Source organism: Coenobita brevimanus, chromosome 58 (genome assembly GCF_032717465.1).
Source record: "Coenobita brevimanus isolate Jiangsu-jjx chromosome 58, ASM3271746v2, whole genome shotgun sequence".
Taxonomy (NCBI): domain Eukaryota; kingdom Metazoa; phylum Arthropoda; class Malacostraca; order Decapoda; family Coenobitidae; genus Coenobita; species Coenobita brevimanus.
In genome coordinates, this window is record NC_137011.1 from 5255138 (window position 1) to 5278035 (window position 22898).

The window sequence follows — 22898 nt, forward strand, 5'->3', positions numbered from 1 at the left end:
TCAATCCACAGGGCTGTCGTAAGCGAAGTGCTATACTCCTTTCACCTTAATATGGCCCAGATTTTCGTCCTTTTGCAGCTTATTTCACGTAGCTCAGTGTCAGATTAGGATAATACTACGGCTCTACATCCTCTCCATTGCACTTCTTCGTGACTGGCATCGTATTCTAGTGTTCATTGTTACAGCGTAGTATTCAAGATGGAGGGATGGCAATTTTAGGCCAAGTTAGAGTAAGAGGAGTATAGGAGGATGTTTCAAATACCCTCATGTTAACTCACGTGCAATGACCTGTGACCTTCTGCATGACCTCGCATTGCACACACACATTATTGCACTGTCTCGCCCTTGCAACACCGCCTCTACCCTCCAAATCTACTTTCAACTCTACGTTCATTCTTCAGTTCTTCCCTCAACTCTAACCTCTAATTCTACCTCCAAATCCTCCTCCAGTCTTCAACTTTGCCTCCAAATCTTCCTCCAACCTTCAAAATTATCTCCAAATCTTCCTCCAACGCTCAACTTTACCTCCAAATCTTCCTCCAACCTTTAATTTTACCTCCAAATCTTCCTCCAATCTTCAATTTTACCTCCAAATCTTCCTCCAACCTTCAGTTTTACCTCCAAATCTTCCTCCAACCTTCCACTCTATCTCCAAGTCTTCCTCCAGCCTTCAGTTCCTCCTCCAACCTCTAATTCTTCCTCCTCGTCTTCCTCCAACCTCTAATTCTTCCTCCTCCTCTTCCTCCAACCTCTAATTCTTCCTTCTCTTCTTCCTCCAAGCTCCAGTTCTTCCTCCACCTGTTCCTCCAACCTTCCACTTCACCTTCAAATTTTCCTCCAACCTCCAAATCTCCCTCCACCTCCAACACTCAGCTGTAGGCATGTAGGTAGAAAGTAGTGTTAGTAGGTAAGTAAGCAGGTAGTTAGGTAGGTGGGTAGGTAGGCAGGTAGACTGATAGGAAGAGAGGTAGGTATGTAAGTAGGTAGGCAGGTAGGTAGGTAAGAATGTAAGTAGGTAAGTAGGTAGGTAACTCGGTAGATAGATAGATGGATAGGATAGTTGGTGGATAGATAGATAAATAGATAGGGAGGCAGGTAGAAAAGATACGTATGTAAGTAGGGAAGGCGGCAGGTAGGTAGGTACACACGTAGGTAGGTAGGTATACATGTAGGCAGGTAGGTAGGTAGATAAAGCTGTAGACAGACTAGGGAGAGAATTGGAAGGGGAAGGGAGAGTGAAAACAAAACAAACAAAGAAACAAGGACGCTTAGCCAAGTAAACAATGCGCACACAGTGGAGTTCAGGAGAGAGAGAGAGAGAGAGAGAGAGAGAGAGAGAGAGAGAGAGAGAGAGAGAGAGAGAGAGAGAGAGAGAGCTTTAACGAGTTTGTGTGTTGTGGTAGAAAATGGGAGAGCTATAGTGGAAAGGGAGGGAGTCAGAGGGGTCACTTCTTTATTTTTTCCTCTCTCTCTCTCTCTCTCTCTCTCTCTCTCTCTCTCTCTCACACACACACACACACACACACACACACACACACACACACACACACACACACACACACACACACACACACACACACACACACACACACACACACACACACACACACACACACACACACACACACACACACACATCCTATTTTGGTCACCAGCACACGTAGGACGGTTTTGGGTCATGAGGGAACGAAGCATATAATTTATGCCTCAAGTCAGACACATAAAAAAAGACATGTATTTTCAGAGAGTCCGTACCTCCTAGCCAGCACCACTCCCCTTTCTTGAACTTTGACTTTTTCGCGAAGGAATGAAATAAATGGTTCCTATGATGGTCTTTATTTAATAGTTTCCCATACCATAGCTGATAGACAGACAGACAGACAGACAAATAGATAGACAGGCAGGCAGACATAGTAAAGAAAGACAAAAACATAACCTTTTTTGGTGGTAAAACATTGTTATTTACTCTGTCTGTCTGTCTGTCTGTCTGTCTGTCTGTCTGTCTCTCTCGCCAGGTAAGGGAATGAAGTTAATGAGGCTTCACTAGGTCGTAGCACACAGGTGAGAGAGAGAGAGAGAGAGAGAGAGAGAGAGAGAGAGAGAGAGAGAGAGAGAGAGAGAGAGAGAGAGAGAGAGATTCATATCTTTAATCTTGTACACTTCCTTATGCTTTTATCTAATTTTCTTTTGATCTTTTCTTTGTTGTCTTGTGTCACTCATCACTTTTCTCCCCCTCTCCCCCCTCTCCCCTTCCCTCCCTCTTTCCTCTCTCCTCCCTCTCCCCCCTCCCTTCCCTCTCTCCATGCTCCCCTTTCTTCTCTCCCTTCATCCCTTCATTTCCTCTCCCTCTTCTCCCTTTCCCCTGTCTTCTTCATTTATCATCTCCCCTTCTTTCCCCTCACCTCATTTCCTCTTTCCTCCTTTCCCTTCCCTTATCTACCTTCCTCTCCCTTTCTTTCCCCTCTCCTCCCTTTCCCCTCCCCTCCCTTTCCCTTTACCTCAGCTCTTCTTTCCCTCTTTTGACCTTCCTCCCCCTTTCTCTCCGTTTTCTCCTTGGCCTATCCATTCCTCTCCCTTTAACCCTCCCCACACCTCCCCTATTACCTCCACCTCACTCCCTTTCTCACTTTCACCACGCACCTCCCCTCTCCTTTTCTCTTCCCTTCCCCTCCCCTCGCCTTCCCTTTTCCCTCCCCTCTCTTCACCTCACCTCTCACCTTTCCCTCCACCTCTTCCCCTCACAAGTAACCTTTCCTCCCCTTCCCTCTTCCCGTATTTTCTCTCCTACCTTCTCTTCACCCACCTCTCTCCTCTTCCTTTCCATCCCTCCCCTTCCCATCCCTTCACTTCCCTATACTATCCTACCTTTCCTTTTAGCTTCCTTTCCATTGCCCTCCTTCCCTATCCAACCCTACCTTACCTACCCTGCCCTACCCTACCCTACCCTACCCTACCCTACCCTACCCTACCCTACCCTACCCTTCCACTCCCTTTCATATTCTTCCTTACCCATCCCTTTCTTCCTCTCTCTTCCCCTTCTCCTCCCTTCCCCTTCCTTTCCGCCTCCTCATCACTAAGAGAGTCCATCTGTCTGTCTGTCTGTCTGTCTCTCTCCGTGTGTGTGTGTGTGTGTGTGTGTGTGTGTGTGTGTGTGTGTGTGTGTGTGTGTGTGTGATTGTGTACGAGTATGTGCGTGTGTGTATTTAAGGATTAGACTTAAAGCCAGGAGGGTGAGTGAGGAAATGGTGGGAAGGGAGGAGTGGAGGGAGGGGAGGAGATGGGGGAGAGAAAAGGGGGAGGAGAGGAAAGGAGGGGAGGAAGGAAGTGGAGGAAGACATGAGGAGGAAAAGGAGTGAGAGAGAAAAAAGAAAGATAGTTATATAAAGTGGTGTTACATAGAGTTACTGACTACACAAACCCGGCCTTAATATAAATGGAAAGGTTTGCATTGAGAGAGAGAGAGAGAGAGAGAGAGAGAGAGAGAGAGAGAGAGAGAGAGAGAGAGAGAGAGAGAGAGAGAGAGAGAGAGAGAATTAAGGCTAAGTGAGGGGAAGGAGAGGGGAGCAAGATAAAAGCAGCCACAAGATGAGAGGGAAGATAAAGAGCAAGATAATGAGGTTAGAGAGAGAGAGAGAGAGAGAGAGAGAGAGAGAGAGAGGATGGAGGGGGCGAAGGGGAGGGGGAGGAGAGGGGAGGGTAATGAGGTTAGGTGTGAGGATGGAGGTGAAAAGGTGGAGGGAGGGGGAGGGGGGAGAGAGGGGGTGAGGGTGGGGAGGGGTATAGGAGAGAGGGGGGGAACGGGGAGATTGGGGTAGGGGGAGGAAAGAGATGAGGAGAGAGGAGGAGTGGGAGAAGGAAGAGGAAGTGAGAGAGAGAAATGAGAGAGTGGGGAACAGATGGGGGAAGTGTGGCAGAGGGGAATGGAAGAGGAGAGAGAGAGAGAGAGAGAGAGAGAGAGAGAGAGAGAGAGAGAGAGAGAGAGGATGGAGGGGGAGAAGAGAGGGAGGGAAGAAGAGGAAGGAGAGTGAGCAAGTAATAGAAGAGTTGGAGTGACAGAGAGAGAGAGAGAGAGAGAGAGAGAGAGAGAGAAGGTAGAGAAAAACTGGAGGAAAGGAGAGAAAGGTAGGAAAGAGGAAAGCTAAGTTACTTCACAGGTAATCGATGGCACACCTGTTCCCTCACCCCCCCTTTTCCCTCCCTCCCTCCCTCCCATTCTCTCTCCCTTCTTACCTGTCTCCCTCCCATTCTTTCCTCCTCCATCTCTCTCTCTCTCTCTCTCTCTCTCTCTCTCTCTCTCTCTCTCTCTCTCTCTCTCTCTCTCTTTTGACTATGATAAATGTTGATGATGGTGACAGTACAACGATGATGATGATGATAATAATAATAAAAATAATAATAATGACAATAATAATAATAATAATAATAAAAGTAATAATGATAATAATAAAAGTAATCACATTAATGATAATAATACTCGGAATATTTCCCTCCTTTCTTCACTCGTCCCCCCTTCCTTCCTTCCTTCCTTCATTAATTCCTTCATTTTTCTCCTTTTCATCTCTTCGTTTTTCATTTCTCTTTTAATTCAATACATGTCAACTAATATTCAAATTTAATTCAGACAGACAGACACTCGTTCATTCATAATTCACTTTGTTCACTAATTCACTTGTCCAGTTGTGTGTGTGTGTGTGTGTGTGTGTGTGTGTGTGTGTGTGTGTGTGTGTGTGTGTTTTCGAAGGCATCAAAATCTATACAGGTGCACATTATGTCCATATATTTCTTTTTTACGTATTTATTTATTTATTTTTAGATGGATTTTAATGTTTTGATATTTTTAACACGATATATGTATAGATTTTTTTTTATGATTAGCTGTTAATGATGATGATGATGATGATGATGACGATGATTGTTATTGTTATTATTATTATTATTATTATTATTATTATCAGTATTGTTATTTATGTCGTATATTTGTTAACCTTTAGGATTGTAAGCTTTTATCTCTCTCTCTCTCTCTCTCTCTCTCTCTCTCTCACACACACACACACACACACACACACACACACACACACACACACACACACCACACAAAAACCGCCACCTACAATAACTCTACGGATTTTGCTACCCAAGTTTCAATTAGCCCTCCTTGTATTTTCTGTCCATAAGAAAAGAATTAGGAGAGACTAAAGTAAAGATATTAAAGGCTATTTATTGAGCTGGCACTGCTGTAATAAAGCTCAATAAAGAAGGCAATAAAGTACCATTAAGGAGAAGGTACTGGGTTAATAGTCTTTTTAATATTCAGGTGAGGAAGTGAAGGAAAATAAAAGATAAAGACACGTATAATTCAGTGGGGTTATGGTTTGTTTGGCAGACGAGTGATGTGTGTGTGTGTGTGTGTGTGTGTGTGTGTGTGTGTGTGTGAGAGAGAGAGAGAGAGAGAGAGAGAGAGGGAGGATCAAAGCTCTCTCACTTGACCTTGTTCTTGGACTTATGCCTCTTTCGGTCATAATTCAATCACGTGTTCCTTTGATCGTCCTTAGTCATTAGTACTAAATTTTGTGTAGTTCCGTCAATGATTTATTTTTTTCCCTTTTTCATCAATCTTAGTAATAGACAGACAGACAGAGAGACAGACAGATAGGTAGAGGAACAGACAGGTAGGTAGAAGAACCGATAGATAGACAGGTGGAAGAACAGACAGACAGACAGACAGGCAGACAAACACCCCGACCATCCAACCCCCTCCCTCTACGTGGCCGGAGTAACAAAACAATAACGAGGTAGAACAGGCAAAATAAATCGCTTAGGAATAGGTGTTACGATGGGTTTTGTGTGAGAATAAAGACTGGCTTCTGTACCTCACTGTGTATGCTCTGTGTAACGTGGGAGGCTGGCTATATCATCTTTATTTTCACTTTGCCTAAAATTGCCATCGCTCCATCTTAAAATCCAGAGTTTTAATAATGCAACACTAACTCACTCTCTCTCTCTCTCTCTCTCTCTCTCTCCACCTTAACTTGGCCCAGATTTTCGCCCTGTTATTTTCGCATTTACTCTCCTAGTTAGTCTCTTATTCTCCTCTCTCTCTGTATGGCCAGGCATACCAAAGGAATTTACTAAATATGATATAAAAGGTTAAGTTATGAATATTAGAGAGAGAGAGAGAGAGAGAGAGAGAGAGAGAGAGAGAGAGAGAGGGGAGGAAGAGAGGGTCAAGCCTCATTAGGGTGACCTGAAACTGATCTCTTTACCCCTCTCTCTCTCTCTCTCTCTTTCTTTCTCTCTCTCTCTCTCTCTCTCACACACACACACACACACACACACACACACACACACACACACACACACACACACACACACACACACACACACACACACACACACACACACACACAGGATATAAACAAGTGGTATTGGGAAGGTGTAGGTGGGCGTGAAAGAGTGTAAGTAGTGTGTGTGTGTGTATGTGTGTGTGTGTGTGTGAAAGGTGGTAGGGTGGGTATAGTAATGTGTAATTGAGCATGAAGACAAATTAGGTGGATTTAGGTGTGACTGAAGAGGGATGTGTAGACGTATTGTGGTGTAGTGATGTGGAGGGTGTAGAGGGGTCCGGATGGTGTGGTCGAGGTAGTGTGGGAGGGGTAGATAGACCGATAGACCTGATGATGTGGATGATTTAGATAGATGCAAGAGTGGATGTGTATGGGAAAAAATGCTGATGTTGTGGAGTGGATGAGTGGAAGATGGAGTATGGTGGATATGTGAGTGTGGTGAAGAGATATGGGCGTGGTGGTTTGTGTGGGGGGTGTGGGGGGTGTGAGGGGAGGGTATGGGGAAGAGGAGGGGTAGTGGGGAGAGATGGAGGGGAGAGGAGAGGTAGTGGAGATGGTGGGGTAGGAGAGAGTAACCCCAATTTATGACCCCGGGGGAGACAGTGGTAAAGCCGGCCACGGTGTTGATGTGTGTGTGTGTGTGTGTGTGTGTAACGTAAATTTGCAGGGATTGGTAAGCAGTTTAGAAATAATTGCACATATATTTTTATTATTATTATTTCTAGTAGTAGTATTCATCTCTCTCTCTCTCTCTCTCTCCCTCTCTCTCCCCGGTGTGATATATGCTGGCTCGCTCTCCCACACCAAATTTTTCTCTCTTCCTCCCTCCCTCCCCTCCTTCCTCTCTCTAAATTTCCCTTATCTCCTCCCCCTGCTTCCTCCTCCCTCCCTCCCTCCATCAACCTTCTTTCCTTCCTTCTGTCTCTGTTGGGATCTTGCTCTCTCTTTCTTTCTTTTCTCTTTAATTTTCTTTCCTTCTTCTGCTTCATTCGTGTTTATTTTTTGTCTCATTTCTGTAATTTTCCTCATTGCTTTCATTTTTTTTTTCCTATACTTTTCGCCTTCATTTTTCTTTTCCTCTTCATCCTTCATTCCTTTCCTTCTTCATCTTCCATTTCTCTTCTTTATTTCTTCATCCATCCCTCTGTTTTCCTTTCTTTCTCCTCTTTTTCTCTCTTCTTTCTATTTTCTTCCTTCTGTCTTCCGTTATCTTCTTCTTCCTTTCTTTCTGTCTCTCTCCTTCTCTTTACTTCCTCCTTCCCTCCCCTCTCTCCTTCCCCAACTCCCCTTCGCATCCCTTCCCTCTCCTTTCCCTACATTTCTTCCCCCCCTCCACCTTTCCTGTCCCCCTCCCTCGCCCCCTTCCCTCCTTTTCCTTCCCTTACTCCCTCTCCCAACCTCACTTCCTTTCCCCTTACTTTTCCCCTCCTCCCTCCATCCCCACTCCTGTTCCCCTCTCAATATCTTTCTTCTTCTCTCCCCTCCTCATGTAAATCTTCCTCCTTCCCTCCTCCAATCCCCCTTCTCCCTTTAACTCTGTCTTCGCTCCATTCTCTCCTCTCATCATATCTTTCCCTCCTCCCTCCACTCCCTTTCTTTCTCTTCAATCCCCCTCCTCTCCTCTTCTTTCCCTCCTCCTTCCTTCCCTCTCTCCCCTTTCCCTCCCCCTCCCCGTTTTCTCTCCCCCTCCCCCCTTTCTCTCTCCCTCCCCCCCATTAATGGCCTTGAGTCTAGGAAATATAGTGTGGTTGAGCTTACCCATTATCACCATTCTCTCTCTTTCTCTCTCTCTCTCTCTCTCTCCCCCTCTCCCTATCCCTCTCCCTCGATCCACCCATCCATCCATCCTTGTCACTTCCTTCCCTATTATCTTCTCCGATAATGAGGAATTAATGAGAGAGAGAGAGAGAGAGAGAGAGAGAGAGAGAGAGAGAGAGAGAGAGAGAGAGAGAGAGAGAGAGAGAGAGAGAGAGAGAGAGAGACGATGGAAGAGAGGAGCGACTGAAATGGAGAAGAGTTCAGGGTAAAAGGACGGAAAGTGAAAGAGAGAGAGAGAGAGAGAGAGAGAGAAGGGGGGAAGCTTGTTATCCAGGCATCATTAACCTTTGAGTTACGTAGGGAGGTGACCCCACTCTCTCTCTCTCTCTCTCTCTCTCCTTTCTATCCCTTCTACTCTTCCTACCCTTCTTCTTCTCCCTCCCTTCCTTCCTCTCTCTCTATCATTTTTTCTTCCCTTATTTCTTTAGCCTTCCTTCCCATTCCTCTAATTCTAATAGTCTTTCCCTTCTTCCTTCCTCCCTCCTTTCCCTCCCTCCAGGCTCCTCTTCTCCCTTTCCCCTCCCTTCCCACTCCCTCTCCCTGTCAGTCACTTTTTCCTGCAATTCATTTTCTGCTTCGTTCCTTCTCCTCCTTTTATTTTTTTTCTATTCGTCTTTGCATCTTCCTTTCTTCTCTTAGTTCTTTTTCCCCCTCTTCCTTGCCTTTCTCCCCTTTCTTCTTTCTTTATTTCCATTCTTTTCCTTTCATTCTTCCTTTTAGCATCTTCCTCCCTCTCTTCCTCCTGTTCTTCCCTTCTTCCTTCCCCCTTCCTTCAGTCGTTCAATGTTTTCTCCTTGCTTCCTCTGACCATCCTTCCCTCCCTCCCTCTCCTCTACTGTGCTGTCTCCCTCCTACCCTCCCCCCTCTCCCTTGCCAATCACTTCCTCCAATTCTTTTTCCTCCCTACCTTCCTCTCCCCCTCTCTCCTGCTCCCTCGCATCTTTCTGGTCTCGCTCATATCTCTACTCTTTCTCTCTTCCCTCGTTCCCTCTCTCTCCTCCAGCCCTCCCTCCCTTGCCAATCATTTCCTCCAGTTCTTTTCCCCTTTCCCTCTCTCCCTCACGTCTCTGTTGATTCTCCCTCCTTCCCTTTTCGTGTAACCACTTTTCTCTTCTCTTTTTCCACGCTTCTTTCCTCCCTGCATCTCTCCCTCTCCTTCCTTCTTCCTTACCTCTCCCTATTCTCCCTCCATGTCTCTAGTTTCGTCTCATTCACTGTTCTTTATATATATATATATATATATATATATATATATATATATATATATATATATATATATATACGGTCTATATCCATCTCTTTCAGGTTACAACTTCCTCACAATCATCAGTGCCATAATATAATCTCATTCCAATCCTTCTTCTGACCATTATAGGTATATTAGTACACTTACAAACACACATACACACAAAAACTACAGAACTGTTGACTGTAGGACCAATGAGTGTAAGACTAATGACTGTAAGACTGATGAGTGTAAGGTAAATGGCTACAGCTGTCCATCCATAATAAAAATTCACTCCCCATCGCTGAACAACAATTTCTTAGCAATCATCAGTGCCTTAACAGCAGTGTCACCTCCTTATTTCCTACAGGGCTTGAGGGGAAACGTGGCAGGGGTTTGTGCCAAGCGATTTCAACTGTGCATCCTAAGTACAATACAGTGTTACCCTGTGAATGCGTGTGTCCTTCCCTGAGACATATAAATTCCTGTTGAGAAGTAGTTAAGCAGGGATGAAAAAACCCTGCCTCTGTACTGACAATATAAAAACTACCTTCATTGTACACGTGTTTTCCCCTGAGGTGTGGTCTTCCCTTACTAATCTTATGTCTTCTTTCTCCAGGTGTAAAGTTTGATGGAGTAGGATTAATATTTGCAGTTGACAGCCAAAATCCGTATACTAGTCGGATAATGAAACTCCCTAACACCTCTTCCTTAGAGATTTAATTTGCTTATTACACTTTGCCGTCCTCTTCCGCGCTACTTAAATCATTCTAATATCGCCATACCCTGCATAAATAACACACAAAGCAATATTACTCGACTGTATCCAAAAATAAGTCAGTGAGGAAGAGGTGTTAAGGATCTTCTTGTAACCGACAAGAATACAAGCCCAACAGACCTACCTTTTAGCACCTGTAGCTCCATTAATAAGCCACGAACTCCCAATATTAATCACCCTCTTCTCTCTCCCCCAGGTGTACAACTTCCTACCCAGCATCAGCGCCGTCACTGGTGTTTCCCCACAGCGTTACCTCTGGCGGGTTGCGGTGGCCCTACACATCTCCCCACGCCTCCTCGTAGCCTGGGTAGCGAGGGCACACTACACCGCCCTAGCTATGCACGTGCCCCCAGCAGCCCGCCCTCCATACCTCACCCTCGTTGCCGCGGCTTTCTACCTCAACCTCACCGAGTTGGCGACCCTGTGTGGCGTGACCTATATAAGCAACAGGGAGAATTACCGTGAGTACCTGTGGGGATTTATTGGCAGGTAATTCGTATAAGCAACAGGGAGAATTACCGTGAGTACCTGTGGGGATTTATTGGCAGGTAATTCGTATAAGCAACAGGGAGAATTACCGTGAGTACCTGTGGGGATTTATTGGCAGGTAATTCGTATAAGCAACAGGGAGAATTACCGTGAGTACCTGTGGGGATTTATTGGCAGGTAATTCGTATAAGCAACAGGGAGAATTACCGTGAGTACCTGTGGGGATTTATTGACAGGTAATTCGTATAAGCAACAGGGAGAATTACCGTGAGTACCTGTGGGGATTTATTGACAGGTAATTCGTATAAGCAACAGGGAGAATTACCGTGAGTACCTGTGGGGATTTATTGACAGGTAATTCGTATAAGCAACAGGGAGAATTACCGTGAGTACCTGTGGGGATTTATTGACAGGTAATTCGTATAAGCAACAGGGAGAATTACCATGAGTACCTGTGGGGATTTATTGGCAGGTAATTCGTATAAGCAACAGGGAGAATTACCGTGAGTACCTGTGGGGATTTATTGGCAGGTAATTCGTATAAGCAACAGGGAGAATTACCGTGAGTACCTGTGGGGATTTATTGGCAGGTAATTCGTATAAGCAACAGGGAGAATTACCGTGAGTACCTGTGGGGATTTATTGGCAGGTAATTCGTATAAGCAACAGGGAGAATTACCATGAGTACCTGTGGGGATTTATTGACAAGTAATTGGTATAAGCAACAGGGAGAATTACCTTGAGTACCTGTGGGGGATTTATTGGCAGGTAATTCATATAAGCAACAGGGAGATTTACCGTACCTGGGGGGATTTATTGATGGATAATTCTTGTAAGGAATAGGGAGGATTACCGTGAGTACCTGTGGGGATTTATTTACAGATCATTCTAATCAGCTATACCCTGTTCATTCTAACTTGGCCTAAAATTGACATCTTTCCATCGTGAATGCAGAGTTATAACAATAGATTAACACTAGATTATGATGCACTAAAGTATGATGCTAGTCACGAAGAAGTGCTATGGGAACTCTGTAAATCAGCAGCAAGAGGACGAAAATCTGGGTCAAGTTAATGCAAAAAGACTATAGGCAAAAGCTGTCGTCTTTTTGCTTTTTATTTCCGAGTGGCAGAATTAGACAGTACTGCGGTTCTGCCTTTTTCCATAGCACTTCTTCGTGACTAGCACCATATTCTAGAGTTAAATCCTAGCATTCAAGACGGAGAGATGTCGATTCCACGCCTAGTAAAAGTGAAAGGAGTATGGATTTAGTGATTGTCAGAATTATATTTGTTTTTAGGTAGTGTATAAGGCAATAGGATTTTTTTTTTCTCCTTTATTGGGTCACCTACATCAGCAATAGGGAGAATTATTGTACCACAGGGATTTATCGTAATTATTCAGGATTATTGGGGCTTATATGGTCCTTGTTGAAAGATTAAATCAGTATTTCGTCGGGGGATTAAGTGGACGGGTACCAGGATTTTTTATTTATTTATTTATCTGTACGAAGTTACTTGGATAAACAACAGGGAGATTTATCATGAGTACTAGTGGGCTTTATTTGGGATTTACTGGGGATTAACTCTACTTGTGGAATTTATTTGGGATTTACTGGGGATTAACTCTACTTGTGGGATTTATTTGGGACTTGCTGTGGGATTAACTCAGTACTTGTGGGATTTATTTGGGATTTACTGGGGGATTAACTCAGTACTGTACTTGTGGGATTTACTGGAGATTAACTCAGTACTTGTGGGATTTATCTGGGATTTACTGGGGGATTAACTCAGTTCTTGTGGGACTTACTGGGGATTAACTCAGTACTTGTGGGATTTATTTGGGATTTACTGGGGGATTAACTCAGTACTTGTGGGATGTATTTGGGATTTGCTGTGGGATTAACTCAGTACTTGTGGGATTTATTTGAGATTAGCTGGGGATTAACTCAGTACTTGTGGGATTTATGTGGGATTTACTGTGGGATTAACTCAGTACTTGTGGGATTTATTTGGAATTTACTGGGGGTTTAATTCAGTATTTGTGGGATTTATTTGGGGATTAACTATGTATTTATTATAATAGGGGAGCAACTTATTATTATTATTATTATTATTATTATTATTATTATTTACCTCTTTCACCTACATCAGCAACAAGGAAACTTATTTTGATTATTACGAGGTAGAGGATTTACAGGATTTATCAGGTAATGTAAAGGTATATATTATTTAAAGTTTTATTAACGTGGTAGGATTACTGTGGTGGCGGGATTACTGGTGTGGTGGGATTACTGTATGGTTACTGGGGTATTAGTGGCGGTAACTTTTTGGTTCGTGTTGGGTTGTGGAGTAGTAGAGAGAGAGAGAGAGAGAGAGAGAGAGAGAGGGGTTCATTTGACAGGCTTCTAGCGATAAGCTTCCGTGTCAGCCCCCCCTTCTCTCTCTCTCTCTCTCTCTTTCCCACTTACCTTTACCCTCTAACTCCTCTCCCTCTTCTTTCCTTCTGCCTTAATTTCCTTCTTTTTCCTTTTTTCTCTTTATTTTCCTCCTCTTCACATTTTTTTCTTACTGATTTACACTTTCCTATTCCCTTCCTTTCCTCCTCCTCCTCTTCCTCCTCCTCCTCCTCCTCCTCCTCCTCTTGATCCATCCATCCATCACTCCATAATCTTTTCCATCCATCTTCCTTCCCTCCTCCTCCTTTCCCTTTCTTCACCTCCCTTTATTTTTCACATTTATTCTTTTTCTTCTTCCTTTCTTCTTGTCACATATTATCTTCTCTCTCTCTCTCTCTCTCTCTCTCTCTCTCTCTCTCTCTCTCTCTCTCTCACACTTTATCCATCCTTTCTTCTCGACCTTTAGCTTCTCAGATCTCTCCATACAAGCTCCGTTCCTCGAATTCTCTCCCCCTCACCTCTTCCTCTTCCTTCTCCCTCCCTCCCTCCTTCCCTCCCTCCCTCCCTCCCTCCCTCCCTCCCTCCCTCCCTCCCCTCTTCCACTCCCTTCTTTCTCCCTCTCTCCTACCCTCCCTCCCTCCCTCCTGTTGTCAGTATAATGATGGTAGAGGAAGAAAAAAATATATATTTGTTTTTGGATCCGTTTTTTCACCCTCTTCTGTCAGTTTGGAGAGATGGAGGGGAAGGAGGGAGGGAAGAGGGAGGGAATGGGGAGGGAAGGAGGGAGGGAAGAGGGAGGGAATGGAGAGGGAAGGAGGGAGGGAGGAGTAGGGAGAGAAGGAGGGAGGGAGGGAAGAGGAGTGAAATGGAGAATGGATATATTGGGAAAGAGAGGGAGATCTTGTCTGTTTGTCTCTGTTTATTTATTCAACCATTTCTGTGTCTGTCTATCTGTCTATCTATCTATCTGTCTATCTGTCTATCTATCCATGGATCTACTTTTCTATCAGTCCATCTATATCTATCAGTCTTTATCTCTCTGTTTCTCCATCTGTCTATCTATTAATCCATGTATCTGTGTCTCTCTCCATTTATCTGTTTATCTATCTGCATATCTCCATCTATCTGTCTATCTATCTATCTATCTATCTCTCCCTTCACCTTCCATAAAGTTGGTATAAGACAATAGACGTCGTTTAAGAAATGGCCACTCGTTCGTCAGATGGTGGTAGTTGTGGTAGTTATGGTGGTGGTTGTGGTGGAAATGGTGGTGACGGAGGTAGTGGTGGTTGTAGTTGTGATAGTGGTGGTAGTAGTTGTGGTAGTTATGGTGGTGGTTGTGGTGGAAATGGTGGTGGTAGAGGTAGTGGTGGTTGTAGTTGTGGTAGTGATGGTGGTAGTTGTATCAGTGGCGGTTGTAGTTGTGAGAAAAAAAGAGAAAGTGAAAATGAGAGAGAGAGAGAGAGAGAGAGAGAGAGAGAGAGAGAGAGAGAGAGGTGGTAGTGATGGTGATAGTTGTGGTAATTGTAACTTAGCCTAAAACTGCTCTCTTTCCATCTTGAATATTGTACTGTAACACAAGATTAGTACTAGAATATGATGCTAGTCACGAAGAAGTGCTATGGAAAGGATGTCATACCGTAGCACTATCTTTTTGGAGCTACGTGAAATAAGCTGCAATAAGGACGAAAATCTGGGCCAAGTTGAAATGCATAGCGCTCCTTTCACCTTAACTTGGCCCAGATTTTCGTCCTTTTGCACTTATTTCACGTAGCTCAGTGACAGAAAAGACAATACTCCGGCTCTGCATCCTTTCCATAGCACTTCTTCGTGACTAGTGCAACCTCTTGTGTTAGTCTTTTCTTGTTATTCAGTATTCAAGGTGAGGTGAATATTTTTGGTCAAGTTATAGTAAAAGAAGTATAGTTGTGATGAGGGTTGTGGTGGTGGTTGTGGTTGTGGTGATAGTTGTAGTTGTGGTGATGGTTGTGGTTGTGGTGATAGTTGTAGTTGTGGTGATGGTTGTGGTTGTGGTGGTGGTTGTGTTATGGTTATGGTTGTGGTATGGTTATAGTTGTGGTGGCTGTTGTGGCTGTGGTAATGGTTGTAGTTGTGGTGATGGTTGTAGTGGTGGTGGTGGTGGTTGTAGTAGTGGTGATAGTTGTACTTGTGGTGATAGTTGTAGTTGTAGTGATGGTCGTGGTTATGGTGATGGTTGTGGTTGTGGTGATGGTTGTAGTGATGATGGTTGAAGTTGTAGTGATGGTTGAGGTGATGGCTGTAGTTGTGGTGATGGATGTAGTTGTGTTATTGCATTTTATATCCCCAATAGGCACTAAACCTGAACTCTCTCTGTATTGGTATTCTGCAAGTGTGTTGGGGGGGGGAGAGAGAGAGAGAGAGAGAGAGAGAGAATGGAAAGAGGTAATAAAAATGGGGAAAGAAAAGAAGAAAGTGTTAAAAAGAGAAGGACAAAGATAACGTTGTGCAAGAGAGAGAGAGAGAGAGAGAGAGAGAGAGAGAGAGAGAGAGAGAGAGAGAGAGAGAGAGAGAATTACCTACCAAAGCAGAGTCTCCCAAAAATGATGACAGAAATGTGGGGGAAAATAAGGCAGCAAAAAATAGGTGATTAACGAGTCACTACCGGCAGGAAAAAGTGAGAAAAAAAAAGAGTATGAAAATGAGAGAGAGAGAGAGAGAGAGAGAGAGAGAGAGAGAGAGAGAGAGAGAGAGAGCGAGAGCAAACCCAGAGGACAAAGAAGACAATGGCGGTGTGACGAAGTTGAGAGAGAGAGAGAGAGAGAGAGAGAGAGAGAGAGAGAGAGAGAGAGAGAGAGAGAGAGAGAGAGAACAGGGAGGCTTTCCATTACTTAATTGGTGGGATGAGAGCAGGTGTATTTCCTCCCCCTTCTCCCCCTCCCCTCCCCTCCCCTCCCCTCCCCTTCCCTCCCTTCCCTTCCCTTCCCTTTTCCTTCGTTTTCCTCTACCCTTCCTCTCTTTCCTCTGTTTGTCTCCCCATCCTCCTTTTTCTCCCCCCTTCCTTCCTTCTCCCCTCATTTCTCTCTCTCTCTCTCTCTCTCTCTCTCTCTCTCTCTTTCTGTGTGTGTGTGTGTGTGTGTGTGTGTGTGTGTGTGTGTGTCTCATTAGCTCTGTGATGCTAATGGCCAGCGAGTGATAAATGGGTGAGTTATTTAAGATTATGGGGAGTGAGGGCGTTAACCGTCCACTCACTTGATGGCTCTACACTGAATACAAACCCGTTTTTTTTCTTGTTGCTAGGGACATTACTACGCTGAGTGGTAACCATATATCCCCCCTTCCTCTCCCCTCTTTTCCTTCTTTTCACCTCTTCCCTCCTTCCCCTCCTATTCTCACCTGTCTCTCTCCTTCGTTTGTCTTTCTTCCTCATTACCTCTACGCCTTCCCTTTCCTTTCCCCTACCTTCCCTTCCCCTTCCACCTTCCTGCTCCCTCTCCCCTCGATTTTCTCCTTTCCCCTCCTTCCCTTTCCATCTTCCTTCTCCGTCTTCTCTTTTCCTTTCCTGTCTCACTTCCTCTTTCCTTCACGTTTCTCCTCTAGCACATCCTCGCTTCTCCTTTCCCCCTCTTCCCTCTTCGCTACCTATTCCCTTCCTCCTCTTCCTCCCCTTTTCACCCACTCTCCTTTCCTCTTCTTACGTCTTTCCTCTTCCCTTCTCATTTCATTTTTCCCTCCTCCTCCTTCCCCTCACTCATTTCTTCCCTCCTCTTCCCCTATTCCCTCATTCCCCTTTACTCCCTTTCCTCTCCTCTTCTTTCCCCTCCTTTTCCTTCCGTCTTCTTTCCTTTCCATCTCTCCTTTCCTTCCACCTTATACTCTTCTTTTCCTCCTCTCTCCTTCCTCCCCTTTCCTCCTCTCTCCTTCCTCCCCTTTCCTTCCCATTCTTTCCTTTCTTCCTCTTTCTTCCTCCCTCCTCATACCCGTTCCCTCCTCTCTTCTCCCCCTCCCCCCCTTCAGTTTTACGTCTCCATGGAAACTTCTCTGAAACGGCCCCCTTGTATTTCTGTGTAGTGTCATGCTTCAGTTTCTTCCCCACCATATAGCCTACCGGGAAATAGGAGTAGTAGTAGTAGTAGTAGTAGTAGTAGAAATGTTAACTCAGTGGACTACAGGCTGAAATTTCTCCTGCAATCCACCATCCTCCTGTAGGAACCCAGAATTACCCAAACCAACAAAAATACCTACAACAAAAGATACCCAAGGAAACCCATAAATACCCAAACCTACCCATAAATACCCTAGACCATCCCCAAATACCCAAAGAAATCCATAAACACCTAAACCTCCCCATAAAACCCCCAGACCAGCCCCCAAATACCCAAAGCAACCCATAAATACCCAAACCTACCCATAAATACCACAGCCCATCCCCCCGATACCCAAAGCAACCCATAAATACCCAAACCTACCCATAAATACCCCAGACCATCCCCAAAAATACCCAAAGCAACCCCCAAAATACCCAATCTGAATAAAATCGTCTGGCAATAGCGACACCAATACGACTGTCATTAACCCACTAATCACCCTTCCTCCCACCCCACCCACCTTGCTAATTAAGCTGGTCAGAGTCGTAAAACCTGAATTAATTGTAGAGTTGGAGGACGGGATCAAAACACCTCCAATTAAACCCTTTGAAGCCCAGGATTTATTTTATTATTTTATTTTATTATTTTCTGTGGGTCTGGGGAGATGCGCCTTCACGTGATGGCACCAATATGGCTGGGTGGTGGAGCTGCCGGGTTATGCAAACGTCTCTCATCTTCATTTGGATTTATTTTCCCCCATGGACCTATTCTACCCATGGAACAATATACCTTACTGATCTGTTTCCCAGTGGACGTATTTACAGCCACCCAGCTACCCACCTACCAACTCACATATCCACCCACGATGACTAAACAAGTTCACACACACATACAGAGAGAGAGAGAGAGAGAGAGAGAGAGAGAGAGAGAGAGAGAGAGAGAGAGAGAGAAGCCCCTTAGGTAAAAGCTCCTAATGGTGCCAAATATGTTGTTTGTGTTTGTTTGTTTTTGACGCCTGCACGATAAACAATGCCATAATAATAATAATAATGATAATAATAATAATAATAATAATAATGATAATAATAGTAATAATGGTAAAAATAATAATCACACACACACACACACACACACACACACACACACACACACACACACACACACACACACACACACACACACACACACACACACTTATATAAAAAACTGTGAGTGGAATTAAGAATGATAAATAGTCAGATTAATTAGTGTTAAAAATAGATTAAAAAAACAGGATAGATAGATAAATAGATAGAGACAAATAGATAAACGAATGGACAGCAGGTTTGGTAAATGAGTAAGTGAATAACTGGAGAAAGAGAGAGAGAGAGAGAGAGAGAGAGAGAGAGAGAGAGAGAGAGAGAGAGAGAGAGAGAGAGAGAGAGAGAGAGAGGGCGCTGAGGTCAGAATGTCTTCATGGTGATACAGAGAGAGAGAGAGAGAGAGAGAGAGAGAGAGAGAGGGGGGCTGGGGGAGGGAGGGATGGAATGGGAGAGACAGGCAAGAGAATAGGTCCATTTTATATTCATAGTCTCTCTCTCTCTCTCTCTCTCTCTCTCTCTCTCTCTTTCTCTCTGCTAAGCTATTTTAATCCTTCCGAGATTTCTTAAAGGTCTTTCTTTCTTTCTTTCTTTCATTCTTTCTTTCCTTCTATCTTTTTTTCTTTCTTCCCTTTCTCTCTTTCTTCCCTATCTTTCTTTCTTTCATGCTCACTCCTTTAATAATCATATTTTAATTCTTTTATCCCACATTCTCTCTCTCCTTACGTTCCCTTCCTTCCTTCCTTCCTTCCTTCCTCCCTCCTTCCTTCCTTTCTCTCTTCCTTCCTTCCTCGTTTTCTTTGTTCCATCCCTCCTTTTTCCCCTCCTTCCTTCCTTCATTCATTCATTTCTTCTATTCTTCGCTTCCTTTCTTCCTTCTTCAATTCCATTCATCCTTTCTTCCTTCCTTCCTTTCTTTTTTCTTGCATTCCTTTTTTCTTTTGTCCTTCCTACTTTCTCTCTCTCTCTCTCTCTCTCTCTCTCTCTCTCTCTCTCTCTCTCTCTCTCACCTGACTTAGTTCCATTAAGGATTTCAAGAGCTGAAGCGAGTTTATTGTATTAGCGAAGTTTTTCTCCCTCACTCTTTCTTTATTATTCTTTCTTTCTCTGTATATCTATCATCTATCTAGTTTTATAATGCTATCTATCGTTTCCTCCCAGTTCGAATCTTTGGTGTACTAATATATCATAAGTACGTTCTCGCGCACACCACATATACTCATGTGTGTGTGTGTGTGTGTGTGTGTGTGTGTGTATATATATATATATATATATATATATATATATATATATATATATATATATATATATATATATATATATGTGTTATATGTATATACAGTATGTACATCTGTACATATAGTATGTACATGACTGACAAATAGAAAGATAGATAATAGTAAATAAATTGTCTGATAGGTTGTTAGATAGATAGATACCTGTATATATACAGATATATGAGAATGTAATCTGATTCATCTCTCTCTCTCTCTCTCTCTCTCTCTCTCTCTCTCTCTCTCTCTCTCTCTCTTTCAGTACCAAAACCTACGAGCAAAAATTAAATTACTCCGCGTCAATTCCATTAAGGTAAAATAACGCCCTGGGCACTACTAAGAAACTTTGTTATATATTACAAGCATTTATCACAAACTCTATAACGGGGTACGATATTGCAGGGTTAGTGGTGTGTGTGTGTGTGTGTGTGTGTGTGTGTGTGTGTGTGTGTGTGTGTGTGTGTGTGTATGTGTGTGTGTGTGTGTGTGTGTTTGCTTGAAGATCTGTACGTATATGTGTATGTGTGTATTTTTTCTACCTGTGTGTTTGTTTGCATGTCTTCAGTGTGCGTGTACGTTTATGTGTGTTTGAGTGTGTATGCATGTCTTCCTGTGTGTTTGTATGCATGTCTTGTGTATTCATGTACGTTTATGTGTGTTTGTGTGCGTATGCCTATGTCAGCATTTATGTATGTATGGGTGTGTATATATCTGTCTGTATGCTTGTATACTTATGTGTGCTTATTTGTGTATGCCTGCCCGTGTGTGCATTTATGTGTGTATGAATGTCTGGCTGTATGTATGTCTGTTATGTAGCGCTGTCTGGGGTAGTGTAACAGGGCAGAGAAATACCGTAGATTTAATTGATTCTGAGACCGTAAAATGATTGGACTAAGAGGGAAGAGGATTACAAGAGTGATTATTACAGTTTATTGGTGATTTGGGAAGGTATGCGCTCTCTGATTAACTTCTGGTATATGTCGGCGATATGAGATGACGTAAGATTTTTTTTTTCGGTCATGGTAGCTATGAAACCAAGAAAAAAAATAATTAAACTAAACATAAACACTGTGAGCTAAATGCAAACTTATAAAAACTACGGCTAACACAAGCACTGTACTGCTGGTCATAAACGCGATGACGCCAAACACAGGCAGTGAAACTCAACACAAACACGGGGAAACTTGGCATAAATACGGTGACACCTAAACAGAAGCACGGTGCAACTAAACACAAACTCAGGGAATTGGTACTGATACAAAATAATCACGATAAAAATAAGTCTGGAAAAAAAAAATGTTGACTCAGCACATACAGGCGAAACTAAACACAAATACGGTGAATGTAGTCTGCCCACCATCATACGCATTCATACATTCCTGTATAATTCATACATGAATTCATACATATGTGTATGCCAAAAGCCCTGCACACACAAACACGCGCGCACGTACAGTACATAATTTGTATCCATGCGTAGGTGCTAGTACCTACTTACACATACACCTATCTCAGACAGTGTATATATATATATATATATATATATATATATATATATATATATATATATATATATATATATATATATATATATATATAAGGCTAGGTAAATGATGACATCAAAGTGAAGCATTAATTGACTTGTCAGAACTGGACTCTCTCTCTCTCTCTCTCTCTATTTACAGTAAGTCTTCTATCTCCATCTCTCTCTCTCTCTCTCTCTCTCTCTCTCTCTCTCTCTCTCTTAATTTACAGTAACTCTTCTTTCTCTCCATTCTTCATTCTGTCGCCCCTCCCTCCTGCTCTGTTCCTCCCTCCGGTTTTCTCTCTTTTCCCCTCCCTCCTTCTCTCTCACTCTCTGTCTTTCCCCTCCCCTTCTCCCCACCCCTTCTCTCTCCTCTCCCCCTGTTTCTCTCTTTCACACTCTCGTTTATTCACCTCCCATCACTCTCTTGCTTCTCCCCACTTTCCCTTCTCCCCCTCCCTCCTCCCCTCTTCTCGTCGCCTGGATACCGTCTCGAGGGGAATTCTCAGAGGAATATTTTTAATTCTTCATTTTACATCTGCATTTTGAAGAACGGAGAGCTTAAGGGATTTTGGTTAGTTCTTCTGTTTCAGTATCCCCTCAATGGCAGTTTCTTATTTTTCCGGTTTCTTTTTCCTTCGTCTTTCTTCTTGTTACTGTATTCTTTGTTCTTCATGTTTATCATCATTTTCTTCGTCGTCTTCCTCTTGTCTTTTATTATTATTATTATTATTACTGTTACTATTATTAGTGACAAATATATCATCCTTACTATCATCAACAGTATCATCATCATCATCGTAACTAATGACCGAATTACCACAGATATTTATGACAGTTTTAATTTAGCGAAGTTCGTTGGATAGTTCGTAATTTTGGCGAGTTGTTTGACCTTGGCACAATTTCACGCGAATTTTAACGCTTCTCGCCAAAACTCATTAGCCCTCTGAGTTCGCCAACCTTTATATTTAATCCAGTTTGAATATTAAGTCTCGAATTATTTTTTATATATTTATTTTTTTTGGCACATGCAAACGTACTAATATCACCTGAAATGATTACTTACACAATCCATCCACCCACCCACCATCCAATTCCATCCATCCTATCCACCCACCCATCAGTCCCATCCATCCACCCATCATCCAATCCCATCCGCTCTCTCTCTCTCTCTAGCATATTCAAAACCTTCCTTTGTCACTCGCATTGTTTATTATGCACCAGTACTGCATTAAGCCTCAACATTTGTCGGCTATATTGGTGCTTATCCCCCCAGGTCATCTCATTATCAAAAATTGTCTATTATTTTATGGATCTTGGTCAAGGTTTGCAATTTAAGCTGCTATTTTTTATGTATTTATTTTTTTGAGAGGGAGGGGGTATTTAAAATCTGCTTTCATCACCCGCATCGTTTTCCTTGCGACTATAATGCATTAGGCCCTTGTATTTGGCCGCCATATTGGTACATATCCCCTCGTTGTTTACATTGGCATTATGCTCGGTGGCGGGCCCGGGCGTGGGATGTTACGCTCACTGCCGGGCCCCGCAACCAGAGGCGCTCGCTTGACTGATAAAGAGGATGGGGCGTTTTATGTGTGTTTGCTTGTGTGTGCTTGGAGAGAGAGAGAGAGAGAGAGAGAGAGAGAGAGAGAGAGAGAGAGAGAGAGAGAGAGAAAGAGAGAGTAAAAATGAAAAGAATGAGACAGGGAGACTGAGTTAAAAAAAGGGAGAAGGAAGACAGGATGAGAGAGAGAGAGAGAGAGAGAGAGAGAGAGAGAGAGAGAGAGAGAGAGAGAGAGAGAGAATATGTAACTACCCACCCCTTCTTTCATAGCACTCACAGAACTGAGAAAGCAAAATGATGATGATAATAATATTAATAATAATAATAATAATAGTCA

At 43.3% G+C, this 22898-nt stretch overlaps 1 protein-coding gene across 1 annotated transcript in view; it reads left to right on the plus strand.

Annotated features, from left to right (window-relative positions):
- LOC145402597 (post-GPI attachment to proteins factor 2-like) overlaps nucleotides 1–22898 on the plus strand; it is a 90445-nt gene that overhangs the window by 44971 nt on the left and 22576 nt on the right. The window contains exon 2 of the mRNA XM_080274593.1: nucleotides 10362–10626. Within this exon, the coding sequence (XP_080130719.1) occupies nucleotides 10362–10626 (265 nt within the window). The remainder of the gene's footprint in view (nucleotides 1–10361; nucleotides 10627–22898) is intronic.